The sequence below is a fragment of the Saccoglossus kowalevskii genome, chromosome 8, assembly GCF_978046115.1.
Source record: "Saccoglossus kowalevskii chromosome 8, keSacKowa6.1, whole genome shotgun sequence".
Taxonomy (NCBI): Eukaryota; Metazoa; Hemichordata; class Enteropneusta; family Harrimaniidae; genus Saccoglossus; species Saccoglossus kowalevskii.
The window spans coordinates 8,113,195-8,138,540 of record NC_140648.1 but is presented as its reverse complement, the minus strand read 5'-3'; the positions used below and the strand labels follow the sequence as shown (position 1 = coordinate 8,138,540).

Genomic DNA, 25,346 nt, shown 5'->3' with positions numbered 1-25,346 from the left:
CATTTTCAGTTATTTCTATGGTCAAATAAGCCTTGTTTTAATGATGTAGAATGCAATAAATGCATATTTTGGGTTATGTGTGCTTCTAATCAAATATCAGCACAAAGATCATGAACGAAAATTCAGATTTGTCCAAAATGTAGGTTATGACCAGTGTTCTCTCCAGAAAACAGCATGAAATATTGACTAACAATATAGTATGTTAATTGCTTCTAGTGTATGCATTATTATGCTAAATAGACTATTCTTTATCAAAATTTAAACAGTTTGAAACCCAAGATGACTTTGCAAAACACTTTGGTCTTTGCCCAATCTAGACTTGTCGGCGCCACTTGATTGACAGGCGCGTGGTTTGGGATTCACTATTTCATAAGGGTTGTCGGCATGGTGAATTGCAAGTATTATCTAGCGTGCGTAAACAGCAACCATTCTTTATTTTTTATGCTTATGTTGTAATTTAAAAAATAGTTGGGTGTGGATTAAATTTGTTGAAAAATGTCAACCTCCTCGCTCATTTTAGTCAGTTGTACCTGTTTCAAAAATGGACTAGACATAATAACGGTTGTGATACCCTCGTTATTTTCAAACTGCAGTTGAAAAAGTGATTCGCTCAAGGAATTCACTTTTGATAATGGAATGACCCCAATTGTGGTCTAGATTGGAAAAGAGCCAAGTGTTTTGCAAAGTTCCAAGATATATTGCTATCTGACTGTCCAAATGATTCTCAGAACAGCTGTAATTGACCACTACCATCATGGACCATATACTACATTCAAAGATGGGTACATATATCGCAGAGTTAGCATCAGGTAAGCATGTATAATGAAGGGTTGTCATGTGATTCAAAAATCACTCCATGCAAGATCTTGCACCATTGACATTCACATCTCATTTTTAATAGCGCAATATCAGGCAAGTCAAATACGAATACATACACAATATTGTATAGGAAAACATATTTTATTGTATATTATATAGTAACATTCCAGTTTTGAAGACAGCAATAAGTAAAACTTAACATCACTGACTATACTGTATGTGCCACCAAACTCAATCACTACTGCCAAGAACATGCAGAATTTGACACATTTGTCATTCTGTCCAAATTGTCTTTAATATATCACACTGACGCAGACTTGCATTATTAGTGACAATGGGGTATAAAATAGTGAGAACACCGGGAATCTGGTGGTGCAATAAAAAGTTGATTTGAAATAAACGTTAAGTTTCACTGCACGCCATGTAAATAAAACAAAGGAAAGCTTTTTTTTAAAAAAGAAAAAGACGTTGCCTTGATCGAGGCACTACTTGGTAATTTATATAATCCCCCCTAACCCTACCACTCTGCACTACACCTAACATAAACTAGACTAGAAAACACCACTGCATTTTCAGCATATTACTTTATTGAGCAGATTTATATATAAATGGCAGTTGCATAGTTAATATGCAAACTTCACAGAAAAAAATCCTTATCAATGTGTTTGAGAATCTCTACAAATGTGTCCAGTTTATCATGATATCGGCAATGCCGTCATACTTTTTAGTTAAATTACAAATAAATTTATCCCCCATGGTTTTCACAGTTGAAAACAGCACCCTAAGATTACAATTATTTGTTGATGTCCTATTTTTTTTTTTGGTCTGGTTCTTACTGATATCCTACAAGTTTTGATGTAGTGGGATAACGTGTACGGGTGGTCATGCATTTGTCCTTGTCAACGAAAAGGCTGTTCTTCTTGACAGTGATTTCTTTTTCTAGAGTCATCCTGGTATCCATGAGATCTTTCAAAGAGGCTTCAGAGTCTGCCAATCTCTGCGTTAAGTTGTCAATTGACTGTTGAATTTCACCAACCTCACCAATTAATCTTAAATAAAAGAAAAAAAAAAGAAAAAAAGAATTAGTAAGGCTACTCTGTACAGAAGTGTCAATGCAAGAAAACAATGAACATTGCATTTGGAAATAGCAACACCCTTATTGGTTTCAATAGTACAGTGAACCATGACCTTGCCCCAACAATTTTTTTATGTTCACAACAAATGTGACATATAACTGATCTGATATTGTATCAGCGTTTTGTAAACACTCAACTACATTGTGGAATGTCATGAAAAACAGGACCAGCAACATTAAGGAATACCAATAACATATTTGCTCTATTAGTAGCACATGTGCTTACATGAATGACACAAGTATTTTCATATACGTAAGTTTGTATACAATGTATGCGTTTCTAATAGACCAAATACAATACTTGATTTTGGCTGTGAAATCAATTTTTATTTATCAAGCAGACTGCTTCAATGTTTACCGAAAATACTACTGTCTTACTTACTTGTATTGTGCAGGGTCACGGCACAGTTCAACATTAGGTCTGCCTGTTCTTATGTGAAGTCGAGTCTGGGCTACTTTCATTGGGGCTTCTTTATCTTTGATGGCTTGCTTCAAATCATTAATATTTTTCTCCATGTCGGCAACTTCATCAATGACCTATAATGGGACGACACAAGGTGTTATACCAGTAGTTAATATACGATATCTGCAGTTTTCACACGGCAACGTTTTACAAATAAATCAGACTTGATCAGATGAACCAAATACTGTAGAAATAATTCAAGTTTCTTAAATTTTTAAACTTAATCTGTATAGTCAGTAGCTTGGGAATTAATGTTGCTAATCTGATTTATGTGTGGTTATGTAATGAAACTGAATAAATAGTACATAAGCACTTGCCATTGTCTGTTCATAATGCTCTGAAAGTGACTATTTAATCACATTATCAAAACCACAACCAATTTGTATCTGATCAAAATAGTTAATAGTGGTAGTATATTTTTAATAAAATAGTTATTCACATTCTTCATTTTATATTTTCCTTGTGAAAATTGACAATTAATTAAAAATTTGAAATATGAAATGAAGTTCCAGTGAAAAGTGATAAATATATTGATTACTATGCAACGCACCTTTTTGAGATGGTTCTGCATCTGTGTGAGTGCATTATGGACCTCCTCTACTCTCTTGGCAAAGGCAGAGTCCACAGTATTGCACTGTTCACGCATATCATTGGAAGTATCAGTTAAGATATTATCAATCAAGTTCCTAAGTTGAATAGATGCCATGCGTTCATGTTCAGCTCTAACAATGTTGTCATGTGAGAATTTGGCCCATGACTCTGGATCTGAAGCACTGGTGAGTGAGAAAAAAACAACGATTATTATCATAGTATGTACATGTAAGTCATGTAGTGGTCCTGGCACTGTTTGCTCTGATGGTGACGACATATTGTGTTACCTGGCATCTACCTAGCCAAAGTACCGGTAACACTGGAGAGACAACTGTTTACATTGTTATGGGTTACCAATAATTCATTATGAATCACGTTGCCTGTTAATTTTGTGTCAAGTTTTGACAAATAAATGTAGCAACTGCAAAGTTATGGTGCATCTGTGATTTTATTATCTGAAAACAGTTTATAATTATTCACATCAACATTACAACTACACAATTTCATGCCCACCTACAACATCAACATTACAACCTTTTGATTGCCATGTATTTTGCCTATCTACATTTTTGGTACAATATTTGAGTTTTGCGTTCAAAGGGTTATTAACCTACAATTAAGCTGTTACCAGATGTTGGTCAGAAACAGGAAAAGAGTGTTACTTACATTTCCTCAAATTTAGCAGATCCTTCATGATACTGGATATCAGTAGAGTTGTTATTCAAACTGGCACACTTCTCATCAAGTCTGAATGCCTCAAGTTTATCTGACCAATCCATGGTCAACTTGTGCTTACCACCACGGTTCAACCTGGCATAGACACAATAAATCAATGGTTAATAACAGCAACTTACTATGGACCATCAAATTGTTAGAGCAATAAATTTAATTTGTTAACATGATATTTCTGATGTTTAAATTTTAAAATGTTATGAATGTCACTGACTCTTCAAAACTTATTAGAATTTGTTCATTGCTTAGCATTATTCACTACATTTTACTGTTATTTTTCTCTCTTTTTCCATCCCCTCGGGGATGATTAAAAAAATATTAAACTTGGTATGATTCAGATAATTAGTATTTCCTAAGCACTGAATAATTCCATTCTAGTGTCAATGTGTCATTAATAAGGTAATAAAATTTGATTAGAGAACAAGAGCTTGTTACCATGGAAATTATTTGAAAGAACATCAATTTCTAAGATTCTCTTAGGAAACTGTTTTAAAGGTGAGCAACGGTGCATACACATAGTGTGCGTACACCAGTACTGCCATGACAATGACATGCACCCATTATTTCCTCAAAATTACCAGTACAGGTCATAACTATGACCTACCTTAAATAACACAAATTATCTTACATATAAATACATGATACAGTATGGTGTATATTGAAATATTCGGATGAATTCTACTTACTTGATCTGTTTATCTGATTCGGCGATAGTCCTCTGCAGTAGATCTCGCACTTTCATGATTATACTCACTTCCTGCAACATAGAAGGACAGAAATAAATTACTCTAAATATACTGAGACAAGTTGAACCTAACATCAAATAATAGTGATATCCTGAAAGCCTGTATTATGAGCCCTTAATCATAAAAGTTATAGCTGTCTCGTATCGTTTTGTTTACTTTGCCTGACAATATAGCTGCTGGTTCATAACCATGGCATCTCTTTTAGTCAATTGTGTGTGGATGAACAGACCTTTTATTTCCAGCTGATTAGATCGATAGAATTGACTAGTTTTCATAGCACACCAAGTTTGTTATTGAACTCGTAACTAATTAACACATGGTAACATCTTAACAAATTATTTTTTTTAAATAACACATACTTTGTTTAGCTGCAATTCCACGTTGTCTTGTACAAGATCGACTTCTCGTCTTCGGGCACGACATCTGAGGTTATCCTGGGCAATCATAAGTGGGACATCAGTTGCATCCAGGGCATTCTCCAACCTCTTTTTCTGTGCACAAAGCAGATCAGTTTCGTTCCTGATTTCATCGATTTCTCTGTTCAGCTCCTCTTTCCAGAAATGTATATCGTGGATACGTTCTTCCAGCTTCTTAGTAGAGTCCTGTTGCGTACGCTGTGTCTGAGCCGCTGTTTCGGCAGCAGTCTTCTTCGATTCATGTCTCACTCTCTCGGCGTTGTCCCGATCAGAAAATGATTGGTAATATTTCTGATAGTTAGATTCGTTCCATTCTTGAGGCGTGTGTTTCGCCGAACGGAACCCTTGTGACGATGGAGCACCGGTGACTAGACCAGTTACACCGCTGTCGTTCAATGTACTGAGCTTCGCAACACTCTGAGCCAGTTCGGTTTCAGCCAGGGTTCCCGATCGCAGCGGTAGAGTCGGCATTGGAGGAGTTCGCTCTCTCGATAGCAACAAAGCTCCAGCGTCGGCCATGTTGATTTGTCTAACCTAGGAAGAAATCGCAAAATGACCGTTATGTTTCCACTGATTAAAACAAGCTAGCGTAAATAATTCGACGGAAATGCCTCCCTGTAGACTAAGCAACTATTAAGAAGGAAATGAATGACCAAAATCCAGGTAAACTCAAATTAATTGGACAAACCTGGTGGATAAAGTAACAGCAACAGAACGTCAGAGAGTGATAAACTGTGTACGTTCCTAGGGCACCTCGCGATATGCATATGGAACGTTTGTTTGTGGTTGTCAGGGAGATACCGTTCTTTTGTTCTACTCCGTGATGTCATGAATCACTGGCGCTGTGATTGGCTAGCAATTATTCCTTAGCGACAAAGTGCGCCATCACCTTCTAGAGTCGAGAAGTACGTAAACAAAAAAGAAGAACTTTCCGGCAAGTGCACCATCCGACTTGCAGACAGGCAATCACAGTAAACATTTCAATGTGTGCCACCTGTCGCAAAACGAGCACATGTTTTCCAATTTCAGAAACTGAAGTTGGCTACGGTTACTAGTAACCGTGAGTTGACTAAGAAATTGTGTATATTCTTTCAGAATACATGGAACTATGTGCAAAATGTTGAGATGAAAATTATGACTTTCAAAGAACAGATAAAGAAGAACCAATCTGATTAATATTTTTTAATTTATCTATTTTTGTTTATATTTGAAAATATTATTTAAAAAATCGGATTTTAATCAGATTGTGGAAGAATGTTCACAAGATCGTAATTATGAGAGCATTTAACATTTTTGCTAAATCTAACTTCTGTAAGATTTCTGATAAGAAGTATCCAGGCTTTTATTCAATAACATTGTGCACTATGGAAACTGATAACACTTGAAATCAACGCGGATGGCCCTTGGTTTTGTTTTTCAGATATTCGAAAGAATCATTGTCCAACATGCACATAGTAACTTCCCAGTATGTATTTTGACAACCATCTCTTCATTGGAAGTTATATTTTGTGATACATGCATAATAAATATCATAACAAATGGTCGAAATTCTCAAGTTACACTGGTTTCTATGGTGATATTATTTCTTCATATTTCATAATTTTGCTTGGTGCAATGTGATGAATAAGTCGTACATTATTGACACGAACTTGAATCCTGACATTGTTAAAAACAATTAAACAATTATATATAATTTATGCAGTATGGACTTTGGTAAATGATAGCGTTCCATTGAGTACTAGTATATTGGAAAATTCTTTCCAATAATGCACTGCATACTGTGCAAAAACATGACCAGTAGTGCAAAATTTGAATTCGCCTAGACCTGCCCGAAAAATCTTCTGGTGACTCGTCATATGATCATGTGCTGATATATATAAGCCCATGTTAAGCCCGACTCATCTCAACTCATCTTCAAACGCCCAGCCATAGCGAGTCGTAAAAGGGTGCGTAGCTGTTCCACTACTTATGCATGGTTTCTATTCGAGATGGTATCCGATTTATTCAGATTTTATGTTAAAACGTCTGGTGTCGATATAATGATATGCGGAGAGTGTGCGGTAGGTAGCGACTGCGTCCAAATCATGATAGCCCCGTACTTTTATCCAAAACACGTGACTTAATCAATATTCACGAATTTGAAAAATTTCAATCTAATCATACAATTTGAATTTTAAAAAGCGATGACATAATCACGATTGTCATTTTCCCACTTTTTATAAATCGTTCATCGTTTTGTTTACGTGAGCATAACTGCCGTAGTTAATTGTGAAATACTTATATTGTCTGTATATAAGGTAGACCAACAAATAATTATCTATGTGTTTCTCAGTGGGCATTAAATATCTATATAAAACACGTATTATAATTATTATTGACAGTATACTGTATATAACGTCCATTCTGCGAGAAACCCAAAATAGGATTGTTATATGCCTAGATCAGACTGGTACTCGAGTACAGATATACTCAGATTATATAGAAACAATGCACATATCGATAACTGTCGAGGAACAGGGTTCTAGGTAACACAAATAGTATGTTCAGGTCCGTCACGGTAAAACTATATTATCATCATACTTCATAATCAAACTCGAACATTTTGTGATGTCTTGCCCTGTCGATGCCCAACACAGAAACATTCTATCAGAATTTTGCAGGGGGTGAGATCTGCTCACCAACCTCGCGCCGAAGCCGCGACCTTACTAGGGGGTCCGTGGCATGCTCCCCATTAAAAATTTTCAAATCTAGACGCTCTGAAACGCTATTTCCTGCATTTTGAGGGGCAAATTTCGCCGACACAAAGGGTTTCAGCATTTTTTCCGAGGGGACGACCGCTCCCCTGCCCCGTGGGTAGTATTTATCTCGTCGTTTATTATGTATTATTAATATTTGGTCATCATGGTTTGATCTATCGCTACTGTGTGCGTAATCATGCTTTGACCAATATTTGCGAATCATTCTTTTAAAATTTATACAGCAACTTTTAGATATGGACATTATTCGATGATCTTCCCTTTTTTGGATTTTCTCGGTGCCTTTGTTTTTCTTTTCTGTGTTTTTATGTACTGCCAGTGTGTTCATTGGAATGGATGTTATCAGGGTGTTATGAATAAATACACTTGTGTGTTCACTTAGGTGAAAAGATGTTTTTACAATGCTGTCACGTTTGACAGCTTTGGTTATCACTAATTACCACAGTGAAATCACACTGTTTCTCTGTGATAAATTGTCGATTATCGCATGAAGGTACCGCCGTGATTAGTGATAGCATGGAGGTAGAAAAGATCTCTTTTCTACCTCCATGGTGATAGTTACGGGCATTTTATTCGAACAGTGCCCTCTAGTGTTAATCCATCTATTTTATTTCCACCAATTTGTTAACAGCGCCCTCTATTCAGATTATAGTATTTTCACCGACTAAATAAATTGGGAAATTTTTATATAATATATGCAGATTAACTAGTTTACACATATTATAATATGCAAATTAATTTGAATAATTCGGCATTGATTTATGTTTGTTGGACTTTTGTTTAAAATATTACCATACTGAGGTTTGTGAAAAGTTAGCAGGTATATTAGGCCTCAGAAAACAACATGAGGTCCATTCAAGTTGCCATGGTAGAAATGTTAAATTATTTCCCTTAGTATTAGTCTCTTTATGCCATGCCCCCTAATGTGACATGAATGATATATTTCTATGTCAATGTAAACTAAGCGTATCTCTTGCAGTATGTTCTTGTTCAGCCACAACATTCAGTTATCAACTCAATCATTTCTCAGGATTAAAATTGTGGGGCAACGTTTGTCAGATTTCACTCAACAAAATGAACAGTTCAGGCAATGACAAGAACAAAATAACAGTTTTTCCTCACTCATAATTTATACTGTGAGACATGGCCAGATACTGAAAAAAACTGTTCAACTGCCAAATTGAATGAAAACCCTGAAAACCCACTGCAATTTCATACCATTTACTTCATGACATCACCAAATGTTATTACACCAACTTACATCAATTATCAATTCACTTGGATGTCAACATCCACAAAAAAGTAATACACACAATATCATATTCACATAGCAAATTAAATATTTTTAATATCACATCATAATTCATATATATGGTAATTGATACATATATATTTAAACATCATCTCGGGATATGACAGCACTATAGATATTAACTAAAAAGCCAATAATTACATAGCAATGCAATAAAGACAAACTTTAGACTACAAGCCAACAACTGGTGTATTCTCACCATGCTTATTTGATTTTTCATAATTTTAAATGAAATCTGTCCAAAGATTCATTAGTTCTCACTTAATGGTGATAATGACAGGAAGTACATTCCATTTAATCTATACATTACCTAACTACACAAATATGCACAGGCAACCACTATATTATATCATTATAGACTGCTTAAACTGTACTTTTAGCCATCGGGTGTTACCTACACCATAATATTATTTTACTGATAATAATGTTTAATTTTGATTAGATCACCACAACTTGCTACCAAATACATGTATCAGTTATTAAATGAAGTTCACTTCTGCATACAGGGTTCCTATACGTCTCATTTCATACTATCTTACCCCTTTGAATGAATTAATCTCAAAACTTACACAAATTGTGAACATTTCTTAAAATATGCAATCACATTATTTACTACTTGACATCTTAATTGACCTATGACCTGCAGAAAACAAACAATTACGCAGTTAAGATCAAAATCACAGTAACTGTTATAGTAAATAAATTAGCATACCATATTTGCTTTATTAAAAGGGAGTCTTCAATAATAGTGCACATATATAAAACATGAATTGCCTTTGTAAACTGGATCATTAAAAAATTACATAATTTGACCACAGACAGACCTCTGTCATTTACTTTCATATGCACCTCCAATAGATCCAATATATGGTAATTGGTTTCAAACTGCAGACATTTCTGTATTTTCAGAGGTTTCCACAAGAACTCCACAAAAATGTTCTCATAATTTAGACATTTTCAAGGCATCAAAATAGTCAAGCTTGGTTAGGACATTTTTAAGATTTCAGAGGAAACTTTTGATTTTCAATGAATTCAGTTAAGAATAAAAACTACATAACTACTTTAGTTTGGAAAATAAAATACTCAATGACACAGTCCCGTCTTTGAACAAGAAATAATATGGCCTTGGTTAGTAAAAATATGACTTTGTAGTAACTTTTAACAAAAACCATCAAGGCATATCAGAAAAGATAAGATAAGAAAATATAAAAATAAAACCAACATGGCTGCCAGTTGGCCATTTCAAATGAAAAACAAAATGTGAGTTGTTCAAAAAGATTGAATATAACTGAATCAGCTACACCTGAGAAACAGTCAATGACATGTTCAATTGCTGTTTTTTGGTGTTTATGAGAACAAAAAAAGCCACCGGTAAATGAAAGCTCAACAAAGCAGGCCAATACGGCCACTTTTGAAAAGAATTGGTCCTGGCATGTCTGGGAAATTATGACAGATGCACACATGCATGCACAGCCGAAACCTGAAACAATTCAGAGTTCCAGATTAGGGGGACAAAGAGTATTGGATATGTTTTCACCTGCATTCCATCGACTTACCATGACTCTCCGACACAGATCAGATATAATTTTCTTTTTAATCACACACACAAATAAAACTTTTATTTGGAATATAAAAATATGAGATTAGAATATTATCATTATATCAGTAACTACATATCTAGAGCAGTTATATGTACACATTCGTTCATAGACCTTATAATAAAGCTATAACCCAACAAGAAGCATTTTACCTAACTTCAATTAATTGAAACTATACGATGAAATTTGGAATCATTATCGCAATATACCACTTACTTACAATGAATCTATTAGTATAATATAAAGAAATATAAATGATTAAAGCGAGAGGGTCGTCACCTGCGCACACGGGGGAATCGAGTCCCAAACGACGATAATAACACACGCTAAAAACGCAAAGGCTCATAGGTAGACGATTGTTTGTAAACAATGACACGCCATCTGACACATGCGCAGGTGATGACTCCCCGCTTTAAATCGAGGTGTAAATGTAAATAAGAGTAATAATTTAATGCACACTATATCATACAGGGTGTAAATGAGGAAGAATAAACAGAAATTTGTCGGCAAAATTCAAATAAGGAATCCTTGTCGTAAATTGTGATCAAAATTCAAATTTATGAGGTATATGTATTAGAACGTAGTCTGTTGATGTTCAATATTAGTGAAACAAGCATTGATAAAACATATGTCAGTGTGTTTTTTAAAACTTGGTTTACAAATACATGTAGTCATGTCAAGAAAATATATAGTGGATATATGGAAAGATTCAAACTTTCACCACTTTTGTTTCAAATGTAAAATCATTATTTATTTCAAGATATTTTCTTACCATATATAACGAGGATTTCTCATCTGATTTTTGCTCAACATTTACATACTTATAAGAAAGTAAATTGAAGAACATATTTATTTTACAGTTTTTCTGATAACAGTATTTCTCAACTTGTATTGCACACATCAAGCATAATATAAATTCAGAACCATTCAATGCAGTACACAGGTACGTGTAATTGATTCCAGACTGCAACTACTAGCAGACATTGCACTGTCTGTATAGTTAAAAACTACACTGCTCTGAACCATAAAATCAATAACATTAAATTAATTCCAGTACTACCCCCGGTATATACGGATTCATTCAATATTTTACTTTCAAACAGCCTTGTTTAATTATTTAAAATCAATTAAATATAATGAATTAATTATGTAAGGTACGTGCTTGATGTCGTATTGATTTTGTAGCAATCAACATGTGATAGGTAGAGCACATTAAATCATCGTCTTTAATCCCCACATTTATCACTATTAACAGAATAAACCTGCATAATTTTGACCATTCTTACATTAAATGTCTTGATTTGATATGTAGTCTGTGGGAGATAAAAAGCCACCTGGGCATGTTGATTTTAGAAAACATGTTGATCAAAAACTTTTTTTTTTTTAGCCTAATAACACAATATACATGGCATTGTTTTTTCACTATTCAACAAAATAAACAGAAAAGAAATATTGAAAGATTGATAACAACTATTTCTAATATAATAAATAAATATAAGTTATTTAATATGTGATATTACCATATATTACTAGGCTATGGAAAATAATATATATAACGTCAACATGTGAGTATCTCTCTTATGATAAAATAATTTCTTTGTTGTCAAGGTAATTTTTCTTTCTTCAATCATATTCCGATCCAATGGTTATGCTGATCTCCCCTGGAGTGACATATGTTGAATGGTACCAAATATTGGTGTCGACTACAACTAGGAAAAAAAAAAAAGGTATATCATTTAGTAAAAATTTCAAAAGGTGATGAAAACATCTCGAGACGTGTTATTAATTGCTTGCAGACAAATAGCACACAGGAAATGAGATATACATGTATACCTACGTATAGTGTATATATTACGTACGCCTATAGACTTAAAATACATCTAATAATTTATCAGATTTTTGAAAACCTGATGAATAAAATAATTGTGGCTTAGAATAAGATGATATGAAAATAGAGAAAACTTTTTTTTTTGTATATGTTATTAACTAGATCTTACGATGTGTTAAAACAGACAAAAGATGTAGACTGGTCTCTTTTTTCTGATAATCCCAAGAATTGAAGCAGCAATTGATTGGAGTGAAAATTGGGACAATCTTATTGATATTGCTCAGAATTGATATCCGTGAAGTGCTAGCAGCGTAATTTGTAGCATGCATGCTGAACAAATATCTTATCTATTATTAACGGTAGAATCCTACAATCAGTGTCTTTTGAGAGTGTATGGTATTACCTTTTTTTATGATTTTGTTCACAATAAACTTAATGTTGAATGAAATATTTTTTTTTTTTATTAAATTTTTTTTGTGCCAGGCAACAATTGAATGCCAATTTTGTCTCTCCTGACTTTTTTTTTGTATGTGCACATTGCAAGTGCTAGTGCTGACACATTTTGCATTTTGCCACAGAAGTCATATTAATGTTTGCGACTACTTGACAGGGCTGTGTGGCCATCTCTCTGTCAAATGGCAACTTTAATGCACTATCCTGGCATCAACCAGGCTCGGTCGAACACAAGCACCTGCGGACCTTAACCAAGATTTCCCCCCAAAGTCGCATTTGTTAGTGAATGAATCTCGGCCAGTGGAATTGGCCTTCCCATTGAGTCTGTGGTACACTCACCCAGGGTAGGGGTTGACCATTTAATGTTCAGCCTAAGGTAGGATTTGAACTTGGGTCTACTGATCATAAGTTTGATGCGACAACCACTATGCTACCAGTTCTTTTGATTGTAAATATTATTTGGTTCAAGCTTCCACTCACCCAATGATATTTGAGTTATTTGTATATGAAAAAAATAGATCATAAGATTTGATCTCATTTCATAAAATTTGATTTTATCCTATTTTTATTTTGTGAGTTTGTATAATTTGATTCTAAACTTTAAATTGAAAAGTAGAATTATTACCAATATTGTTGTCAGCTTAAATGATTTCAAGTTGTTACAGCTTACATGTATGACTGATATATATGCCAGATATTGAAAATGCCAAATAATGGCCATGCTCACATGGTTCTTACATACTTTTGCAAGTTAAAATGGTCATTGTGCTTTGTCACTAGAGTGCACAAATTCATAGGAAAGGTATACATATTACATATTAATATATAATAAATGCAAATTTACTATATAGATTCCTTGTACATTAGATGACTGTGGTATCAACATAAGTTATTACAGTGCGCAATATGTTAGCCGTACCAAACAATATGACAGTAAGAAAAAAAAACACAAGTCACAATGGTGCTAACAGAAAAATTAATCCATGAAATAACATAAAATCTACATAGGTCAGTGAGTAATGGATCACCACATCACAAATGGCACTTACTCTTCAATGGGAGACTGACTTGTGTATCTATACTATAAAATTGGGTTACCTACTAGCATTGTACGCGCATAACTCAAGATAAAGCTGGGTTAACTAGCAATGTACTTGCATAACGCAAGATAAAATTTATATTCAATATACTAAATGACAGTCAGCATGGTATACAATAAATAGTTTTATTTTTGTTTGGTTTGACATTTTTTTTTTTTTTAAATTGGCAGAAATCGCTCGAAATGTCTTGTCAATGAGCAGCGTGTTATAAAATGACATGACACTGAGATAATGTTAATGATTATATATTCTCAGTATAGTAAATACTTGAATTTACCATAATTTACACTACCTGAAAAAATAGCCTGATACATTACAATATTACCAAGGTTGAAAACAACTGAAAGTGCACCATACATTTCTTAATCTATTTATGGACAATAGCATTTACACTGAATGAGACCTTGAGTGTAGCACTGATACTTATCTCAAACAAAATATATCATTCTCAGGCATTCACACCGAAAGTGTGGCGAAACATGCAAGAAATCCCCACTGTTGACATTTAAATGACTACAAAAACTGCAACATATTTGCATATTACACTGTTTTATTAGCCTCGGTCAAAGAAGGTATACCCTTTAAGATAAGAAGATTATACATCTGTAATTTCAAGGGCTGTACATGCTTGACAGAAAGATGAGTTTAACAATATCACAGTTATATTTATAACAGATATATTATCTTAATGTTAAATCCTAAAAATCTAGCTGATCAAGATGCTGAGAGTTGAAGATATAACATTATTATATCAGTGTCTCTTTAAACATTCTCTTTCTCTTATTTTATAAGCCAAGCAATATAAAATACATGTATTTGCAAGCATGTATTTTTTTCATTTATAATATCATGCCAAGATAAATGAGGTATTACAATTTTCTAATGAATTTGTTTTCCAAATCCCAAATTGATGCGCAAAAGAATTTTAAATTTTTTATTTAAAATTGTCATTAAAATATTATTTTTCATAGAAAATTAAAAAATTTATTCTTAGACTATTTTTTTTTTTATTTTGGTTGAAGGCAAAAATGAGGTAAAGATTTCACAAATTCACAAAATTGTCACTTGGATTCCTCTCACTTAAATTGACTTTATGTATATAGTGCTATCTTCAAATATTATACCACACTTTTCAAATAGTGTATTAAACTTTTAATTATACTGTACATAACAAAAGCAACATGTATAAGCATGAGTTTACAATCACTTGTAAGTTTTGATTAACAAGTTTATATTACAACTGGCTATAATAGCAGGATAGGTTAATAATGTCATTTCAATATCGTGAGTGAATTATAAGTCTTCAGGGTATTCATCAATTGAAACACTTCACAGAATTGTACTTACTTATATCGCCTTTATTAACAGTAACCTTCATGGATTCCTTACACACATCTTCACATTCAGGGGGAGGAATCAGAGTCCAGATTTTTTGTCCTGAGATCTGTGCCTGCCAGGATGGACGCTGAACAAAGTCTAACTGTAAACAAAAATAAAAAAATGACAAATAAATAAATAAACAAACAAATAAATAAATAACCCTAAATGGTTTGTCATTCTATATTTTTGTATACCATTCCTAATAAACACTAATTTAGAATTATTAAAAATGTTTTAGAAACTGATAATCATTTTGTTTTTCATGATTATATTGAATATAATAATTAATATATTGAATTTAATAATTAATAAACCTGTATTATTATTTAGTCAACTTATTTTTCATGTTAGCAGACATGGGTGATTATAAAAGCAGAGTTTCATTTTAATCCAAGCCATAGGCAATCTGATTAAAATTTGACATAGGCAGACACTCACCCCCCCCCCCCCTCCCAGGTCAGTAACCTCTATAAAAATTGCATTCAAATCTTGTTTGATCAACAGCCAATCACTCCATGCATATGTGTTGTTTCTATATTCGACAAAAGCCTAAGAACGTGATTTCCATTTGTATTGTGTCAGATGTGGTTGGAGGCAACTATTTACTTACGATAAGATAAAAAAAAAATCCAATGACAATCTACCTGAATCAGGTTTTAATCAGCCTAAGCCCTAAAGACTGATGTTAAACTAAGAATAAAAAAACATAATGTAGCCTTGTATTTATTGGTATTGTCTACAAAAAGAAAGTGTTGAATTCTGGAACTATACACGTTAATATTACAATGTTTCAAAAACAAACTTGTAAAAATCAACGTATATTATGCTCTTATTAAAACAGCTCAATGAAAGCAAATTTTGAAATCTCGTTAAAGGGTACACAATTGAGGGGGGACTGTAAAAGGGTTAATTATTCAATGAGTTTTACTTTTGCTTATTTCGCTGACTGGAAAATGCGCTAAATTAAAACCCAGTGAATATGTAAAATTGAGCACAGAACACATTATCTAAATGATAAAACTGTGAATTTAAAACTCACCGAATATGTCTGAAATGTTAAATCAGTGAAATTTAAACCCAGTGAAAATTAGTTATTTTACAGCATATTACCTAAAGTTTTCTTTACTTTTTAATCTTACCTTTGAGTATTGTGGGAAATAATACATAATAGTACATGTACATATCTGCCATAACTAATTATTGCATTTGTTATTCATTCTCTGTAGAAATAGTGTATTTTCAAATCAAATTTTAATTGGCAAGGAATATGACGAAAATCTGATTCTGAAGTGTTATTTTTGCATAAATGTTGCTTTTTGAAGTAATTCTGCCAGCAGCTAACATATAGCACCTTTGATTTTGCTTTATATTCAGTGCCACATAATTTAGAAATGAATGATGTGGAAACTGACCAAGTGTAGATGTAAACTAATAGTCCCCGTTTTTGGACGGCTACGCACAAAGATGTTATGTTTGTTCCTTGATTGATGATAAAATGACATTAACACATGTCAACATGTTTGCATTCAAAGGTGAGCTAAAAGGTGAGAATGAATTACTATTATCAGGATCATGTGATATTCAGAGCTCATAAAGTCACCTTGTTTAGGGTCATTTACACAGCCTTATCTGTCAACCAATCAGCATGCAGACACTGAGCAAAGTCATTATATGAAAGGACTATGTTGAGTAATAAAGTAAAAAGTTTTTTTTACAAAATGCTAACTTTAGATCAGTCTTACATAGTGTAAACTGCCTTAAAGTTTATAAATCAAGAGAAAAATGTTGAAGCCGAAAAAATGTACTTTTGCTTCAAATCCTTGACAGAAAGAGGATGTGTAGTTCAGAACTTATATACAAACTGTTATTTCGAATAAATGTTGCTCTCACAAGAAATAACTCCTTTATTGCTATTTGATAGTCGAAAGAATTACCGTGATTTAAGCTAGCTATAGTCCACTCAAACCCCAGTGTGGTACGTTTGCTAATATGCGTGATGAACTGAAAACTTATGATGCAAGCAATATGGGAATGCAATAAATGGGAGACGTGCGATAAATGGATGACTTATGTTCAAATAATTTTATTACACAGAGAGGAACTGATTGAAGAACCACACATGGCCCATTAGTTTAATTGGTTTTGCTGTTGAACCAAGAAAATGTGATTTCCTGACTCAATAAAACCCAATATTGTGGAAAAGCAGAATTGTTTGATTTCCTTGATTCCAATATAGTGGAACATAGTGTCTGTTGATTCAATTTAACTCTTTTTATTCGATAAGCAGTATATATATTTTTTAGAGGCATGGAGGGTCGTCTTTCAATGGAAATTACAGAAGCTAATGATAATTGTTTAGGACAAATATTTAATTAGAAATTAATTACAAATTAGAATTATTTTAATTGAATCAAAACTATTTTGCATTTAAATATTCTTCAGAAAAAAAACTCATGAATTGTTTTGACTATTCACATTTTAAATAGATCAGATGACATTGGATTAATTAAAAATAATTTAAATCTACCGGTATATAAACTCATTTTATTTACTTTGCATTGGTTTCCATGAAGAAATTTTGGTCTTTAATTTATTAGTTTTCAAAGAGCTCAAAATATAAGAACAAGCAATTGCATTACATAGTTCCTGTGAGTTCTCAAGTTTGTGGAATATTCTGAAATGTGCCAGCAGTTGCCCATTTTGAATCTGGTCTGACAAACAATATGATATGAATTAAAAACAACTGTGATTCCACCATCTTGAATTGAATCAACAAATGAATAAATGAGCATTTGTGCAAAAGAAGAATTTTAACCAGCTTCTAAAATCGAAATAACGTTTCCAAAATTTACATTTACAAGAGTTCTTTGTGATGTTTACATGATTTCATTGCACTAAGTGTGATAATTACATGAATCCGTTGTACTAAGTAGGGTGTACACAAGAATTCTTTGTACTACCGGTAAGTGTGGTGTTTAAATGACTCTGTTGTACTAAGTGTGGTGTTTACAAGAATCCTTTGTACTAAGTGAGGTGTTAACAAGAATCTTTTGTACAAAGTGTAGTGTTTAAATGACTCTGTTGTACTAAGTGTGGTGTTTACAAGAATCATTTGTACTAAGTGTAGTGTTTACATGATTCATGATTCTGTTGTACTAAGTGTGGTGTTTACATGATTCTGTTGTACTAAGTGAGGTGTTTGCAAAAATCCTTTGTACTAAGCCAGGTGTTAACAAGAATTCTTTGTACTAAGTGAGGTGTTAACAAGAATCCTTTGTACTAAGTGTAGTGTTTACATGATTCATGATTCTGTTGTACTAAGTGTGGTGTTTACATGATTCTGTTGTACTAAGTGCGATATTACAAGAATCATTTGTACTAGTGTGGGGTTTACAAAAGTCAATTATTATGCTACATGTGGTGTTTACATGATTCCTTTATACTAGTGTGGTATTTACAAAAGTCCTTCCATAACCATATATGGTCATCTGGTACATTTAGTCATATCTCTCGTTTGATGTTTTCGTTAGCCGAATGTCCCTATCTAAAACATATTGAAATATTACAGTTATGCATATTAATGAGGTAACATATGACCATCTGATGTCACATCTCTTGTTCAATTTCTTCAACATTGTACTGGCTGCATCGTCCAACAGTGCTTGAGATACTAATGAGGTCACAAGGTCATGTGATAAGTAATTACTTAATATTTCTTGGGCAATGCCTTATTATAGCATCAGTTGCACATCCTTATCTTCAACAGTGGTTAAGATATTACAGCTATGCATATTAATGAGGTCACATGACACAATTTGTGCAAATTATGTAATAAATATGCATGGATTTCACCCCAAACCTAATAAGATCTGTGCTTTGTCCCAGGGCATTCATGTTTCATGTTTCATTGAAATCTTGGGATAAAGATGGAACAGACAGACATGTACATGCATAGACAAATATACACACATATAGAGGCTATAATTTCAAAGATTCCAATTATGTTCATAGTATTATAGTATTCCAGATCACTAGTGTAATTAACATTATATATTGCTTAGATTTTGATCAATTGAAAAGAAAAAAAATAACTGTTTCAATTATTTCATATTTTAAACAATTAAGTCGAAAGTACCGAAAACAGACAGAAACAATTTACTGGATTGAAAAAAACAAACAATTTGAATATATATAAATGCTCCATATATGTAATCAGAGACAGAACAACTCAGTGGAAAGCACCCAAAGCATCTGCATATATAGCAATATGAAAGCAATTAATCTTGCTAAACAGTTTTGAAGAAAATGATTGATGAATGCATGGAGATAAAGGAAGTTATTACTGTCAGAGGGGAGTGTATGGTAAAAAGTCAACAAAGCATATCATATTCTATTAAAATGAATAGCAGTAACATTACTTAAAAATGATGTCTGAGTGATCTGTCATCAACAAATACATCCCTGAATAGGATTTGATTGAACTGACATTTGGGGACACAAATGAAAGGATGTAAATTTCAATAAATTCAACCAAAAACTTGATGAACACATGCAAACCACATTGTTTTTATACAATATTTTCAAACAATCAGTCAAAGTGTGACAGAAAATGGATGCTAATTTGAATCTATTAAAATGCCAAAAAAACAACAACATCAATTCTGCATTTGTAATGCAACCAGCCATATTGTGTTTGTCTAGGCATGCCTGAGAAATGTTTGATGATATTTTGAAAAAAAATTTTTTTTAAACTTAATAGCTAGGGAAATGTAAGGGAAAAGTGCAAGGGAACAATTTGAAGTGCGTGTGTATATCTATGTGTCTCTGTATGTAAATTGGTTAAGAATATGGACATTGGCCAGGCAAAGATGGATGCATGGAACTATAAACACAAGTCAATTACGTTTCAGACTATATAGGACTAAAAATAGCTCATAACATGGATTTATATATATCATGTTTTTTAAATAAATGTGATAGCAAATTTCTTATCAAGTTTCCATTAACCTTAGGGTGGTGAAGCAATACAACAAATTTTGCAGGCATCATCACTTTGTCAACAGAGGGCGCTGTGCAGTTTTAACAAATAAAATTGGTACTCGAGTTTTTTGGGGTGCAAACACTCACCAGAAACACAATTTTGTTCAGACCTTAAAAGCTTTTTTTTTCTTTTTTTGTGTCATTAAGACTATGTCAGCAGTCTTCTATGATGAGATCAGATTTGATAAAGGCCATATATCAATCAGAGTACTAAGCAGGAAATGAATGCATCAATGAATAATGGTTACTAAATATAAACATTATTGCATTCAAGATTACAGTTAAATAAAATATTATGAAACAATCGTCATATATTTCAAAATGGAGAAATACTAATGTGACATTAATGAGCTTTGGTATAGACATTATGTGCAAGTTGATAAAAGGCGACTATAATTTATTTATCATAGAACATTAGATTTGTGTATTAAAACTTATATACCCTAAATTAAAAGTTGAAAACATTAAGATCTTAATTATTAGGATATTTTAAGACAGTTGGAAATGAATTTTAATACTGCAGCTAAATCACTCTTATCCTTATTAAAACAGGTATTTTATTTACAAACACTAAGTGTACATGTATATTTGTGTCAGCAATTGACTAATACTATGAGGTTATTACGAGAATACCTCAAAGGACAGTACAACTGGAGTATCGACTGATGTGCAGCGCAGGTTGTTGCGCAGCGTACGTACAGACTGAGTGCATACTTTGAAGTATCTTCATAATAACCTTATTACTATACATCTTTTCCTTCCAAAGATACACCCTGGGAATGCCAAAATCTAAAATGTTTAGAACAGAATCAGCAAACTTTTTTGTGTGGAGTCCGGTCAAACTCCGGTGGCAGCCATGTTTGTTTTTATTATGAGAGGAAGCTTACGCACTTAATGATTCCATATTTGGAATTCGCATTTCCTAATATGGTAGGATGAAAATACCCCGTAAAATATCGCAAAATTACGGCAGGCTGTAATGTATGGCGTTACGGTGACCTGTACTATGTATAATAATGGGTTTTAGTTTTATTTATATTTATTTTATTTCCAAAATGGACTATCGGTACTATATTATAGTCAAGAATGACCATTTATTGTGAGTTAATAGTCATAATAGTAGATTCCTTTAAAATTAGGAGTTATGGTTATGCATCCACTCCATCCATCAATGGAAAAAAATAAACAAATTCATTTTTGTGAGTGGAATGAGGGTAATTCGTATAAAAATAGATATACACTAATTTGCATAAAATAACAGTTTGAGTTTCATAAAAAATATAGGCACAGTAGATAGGTTTAGATTTAGTACAATTATTTTTCTATTTCCTGTAACTATAAATAGCGATGAGTGGCTAGATCATTTCAGTAAACTATATAACAATAACAACAATAATGCTGATTTTAAGCAATCACTAAAATTATTAGAAGATACAAAATTATCTAACCATGAGTTAAACAATGTTATTTCATATAATAAAATTAAAAAAGCTATTAAAAATTTAAAAAACAAAAAATCAACAGCAGAAGACAGTATTTCAAATGAAATGTTAAAAACAAAAAATAGTCTGTTAATTCCATGTATACGAAAATTATTCAATTTTATTTTGGAGAGTGGCACGTATCCAACAAGTTGGAAATCCACCATCTTAGTACCAATACACAAATCAGGTGACAGATCGAACCCATCCAATTATAGAGCAATTGCTATATCCAACTGTCTATCAAAATTATTCACAGGCATTATGAATTGCAGATTAACAAACCACTTGGAGAAAAACAAATTAATGAATGAGGTACAATTTGGATTTCGAAAAAACAGACGCACAAGTGATGCAATTTTTCTTCTGAAGACAGCAGTGGAAAAAACACTGTATGGAAAAAAAGAAACTGGTGCTAAATATAAAAGATTATACAGCTGTTTTGTAGACTTAAAAAAAGCATTTGACAGTGTCTCAAGAGATGCTTTATTTCTAAAATTACAAAAAACTGGCATAAATGGCAATTTCTACAACATAATAAAATCAATGTACACTGATCAAGAATATAAAGTAAAGCTAAACAGTGGTATCACAAAGGGATTTCATCCAACAAGTGGTGTCAAACAAGGGTGCAACATCTCACCAACGCTTTTTAACATTTTCATGAATGACCTCCCTGGTATATTCGGTGAGAATGTAGATAAACCAATCATGATTGGCACTTTTCCCCTAAATTGCATTCAGTATGCGGATGACTTGGCAATTATTTCGGAGTCCGTGGACGATCTACAAAACTGTCTGAACAAACTAAATGATTATTGTACAAAATGGTACCTAAATGTTAATGTTAGAAAAACTAAAGTAATGATATTTAACAACAGTAATCGTTTAATAAAAAATATGAATTTCAAAATAAATAATGAAGAGATAACATCTGTTAAGGAGTTTTGTTATTTAGGAACCATTTTCACACCAAATGGTAAATTTAAAATAAATCAGTCAAACCTAAAAAATAAAGCTATGAAAGCTTTATTTAGTATACGTCACACTATACTAAATCATAAAATGATCTCTACAAAACTAAGCCTTAAACTTTTTGATCAACTCATCTCTCCAATTTTGTTATATATGGGTCAGAGATTTGGGCCAATGAAATTACAAATGAAAACAATTACTTGGAGCAAGCATGCAACCACTTTTACCGGTTTATTTTAGGTGTTAGTAAAGTAACACCATTGATTGGCATAAGAGGCGAAATTGGTAGAATTCCTATAAGGATTAAGGCAACTTTATCGCTAATTAAATATTGGCACAGATTGTCATTGTTACCTGAAAATCATATTCTAAAAAGTGCACTAAAAGAAACAGTGTCCTCAAACTCAAGCTGGATAAAACATGTTAAAACAATTCTTGGACATACTGACTTATCTGAAGTAAATAAAATATATAAAATGGGAAACATCGCTGAATTAACAAAGTTGTTGGAAGACAAATTGAAAAATAAATATATACAAACATGGTATCAGCAACTTAGTCATGTCCCAAAAAACGGAAAATCAGGAAACAAACTAAGAACGTATAATTTGTTTAAAATGGAATATGAATTTGAAGGATATTTAACAGAAATTCAGGACTTCAATTTGAGAAGAATGGTTACCAAGTTTAGACTTAGTGACCATAATTTGGAAATTGAATTGGGCAGGAGAAAATTTCCAAGAATGGAGGCAAATTACAGATTGTGTAAAAAATGCAACACAGGTACTGTAGAAGATGAAAAACATTTCATCCTTGACTGTTGCTTCTTCACTCAAGAAAGAAATACCCTCTTAGAAGATTGTAAATTAGAAATGTGCAGTACAATTAACCAAAATTTAATATTCACTTGCATCATAAATAGTAGTACTGCACTTGCAAAATACTTAAAAAATACAATTTATAAAACCTAATTGTAATACGTATTTTATATATACCCTTTGATTTGTTTGTAATTTTGAAACTTTTGTTGTTTTTGTTTATTTGTGTTTGTTTTTTCTGATCTGTATCCTTACCATACAGCACCCACTGATGGTGCAGTTGTGTAATAAAGTTATTATTATTTAAAGTGGCACACAAGCAGACCACCACATATAGCACACATAACCAATAAAACATAATTGGTTCGCAATAAAACATAATTGGTTCGCAGAAAAGAAATAGTATGTACATGTATGTCATCCTGATATTTTGAACTTCAATTTACAACCCTAAGGTCACATTATCAGCTGTATCACAATAGACCATTTTCTGTTCACTGCGAGAATCACACGTTATGCGTGAAATCGAACGTAAACAAGCAGCCTGTCGGCTGAGATAGCTCCGCTGTTAGCAATGCACATGGCAATTAAAGAACAGAAGATATCATTAGAAAATGAACAATTCTGAGAGAGGTCCACATGTCATACCTATATATGTAATATCAAAGCAATTGCACTTGCGGTTTTCAACAAGAAGTCGAAAATATCACTTTTTACCAAAAATTACAAAAATATTCATCAAAATTAGAGAATTAAAGATATCATCATGAAATGAACAAATCTGAGAGAGGTCCACATGTAGTACCTATATATGTAATATCAAAGCAATTTGACTTGCAGTTTTTAACAAGAAGTTGAAAATATCACTTTTTACTAAAAATGACAAAAATATTCACCAAAATTAGAGAATTGAAGATATCATCATGAAATGAACAAATCTGAGAGAGGTCTACCCAAGGTACATATACACCAAGTATCAAAGCATTCAGGCTTGTAGTTTTCAAGAAGAAGTCGAAAAAGTAAAACATTGACACGGACGACGACGGACAATCACTCATATGATAAGCTCCGCTCGACAAAGTCGACAGCGGAGCTAAAAAAGGACAAACAAAGGTCATAGCGTCGTAGTGGCGTCAAACATCATGTGGGATTCAACGCAAAAATATATTGGGGGGCATTTCCGAGCTTAATAATTGTGCTGTACACATTTGATGACAGACAATTCCGATTAAGTGAGGGTATTCGAAAGCAATATTCCTCTGTCGAAGATCGGCCGGTCGATATGAGCTACAAAATAAAGAAATTTGAGTTCAAAATCAAATCGTTTGATTTTTGCGGCAGACGTTCAATGTGCGTCTTTCATGCATCTCGCGAGATCTCGCAGTTGAACGGAAAATCACCTATCAGAGATGTATGAAAAGACAGAAAAGTATACAAGTATATAACAGTGATGCAGCTATAAACAATAAACACAGAGCCAAAGATGATGTGTCTATATGTGATTATATCATTCACAATAGTGACAATTAGTGAGAAATATCGCTGATATTACTCACTAAACATATGGCAATATGCATGATAAACATCATCATTTTATGTGTGCTCAGTATATGCAGAAAACCAAAGCGTGTACAGTACATTTTTTATCACTACAGTATGAGAATTTCCAACTGGATAACAATTAACAATTACTCAAATGGTAC

The 25,346-nt window shown here is 32.8% G+C and overlaps 2 protein-coding genes across 2 annotated transcripts in view; both read right to left on the bottom strand.

Annotated features, from left to right (window-relative positions):
* Nucleotides 1-1,384: 1,384 nt before the first annotated feature.
* On the bottom strand, nt 1,385-5,654 carry LOC100374062 (tektin-4-like). The gene is made up of 7 exons (XM_006812816.3): nt 5,591-5,654; nt 4,846-5,436; nt 4,427-4,497; nt 3,675-3,818; nt 2,968-3,190; nt 2,337-2,491; nt 1,385-1,868 (listed from the first exon to the last, which is right to left on the bottom strand). The coding sequence occupies exons 2-7, from the start codon at nt 5,419-5,421 to the stop codon at nt 1,652-1,654; spliced, it is 1,386 nt and encodes a 461-aa protein (XP_006812879.1). The 5' UTR covers nt 5,422-5,436; nt 5,591-5,654; the 3' UTR covers nt 1,385-1,651.
* A 3,326-nt stretch (nt 5,655-8,980) lies between these two features.
* LOC100374815 (uncharacterized) overlaps nt 8,981-25,346 on the bottom strand; it is a 35,172-nt gene continuing 18,806 nt past the window's right edge. Inside the window, exons 3-4 of the mRNA XM_002731825.3 lie at nt 15,297-15,429; nt 8,981-12,277 (exon numbers count right to left, since the gene is read on the bottom strand). Coding sequence (XP_002731871.1) covers nt 12,192-12,277; nt 15,297-15,429 — 219 coding nt within the window. The 3' untranslated portion in view covers nt 8,981-12,191. The remainder of the gene's footprint in view (nt 12,278-15,296; nt 15,430-25,346) is intronic.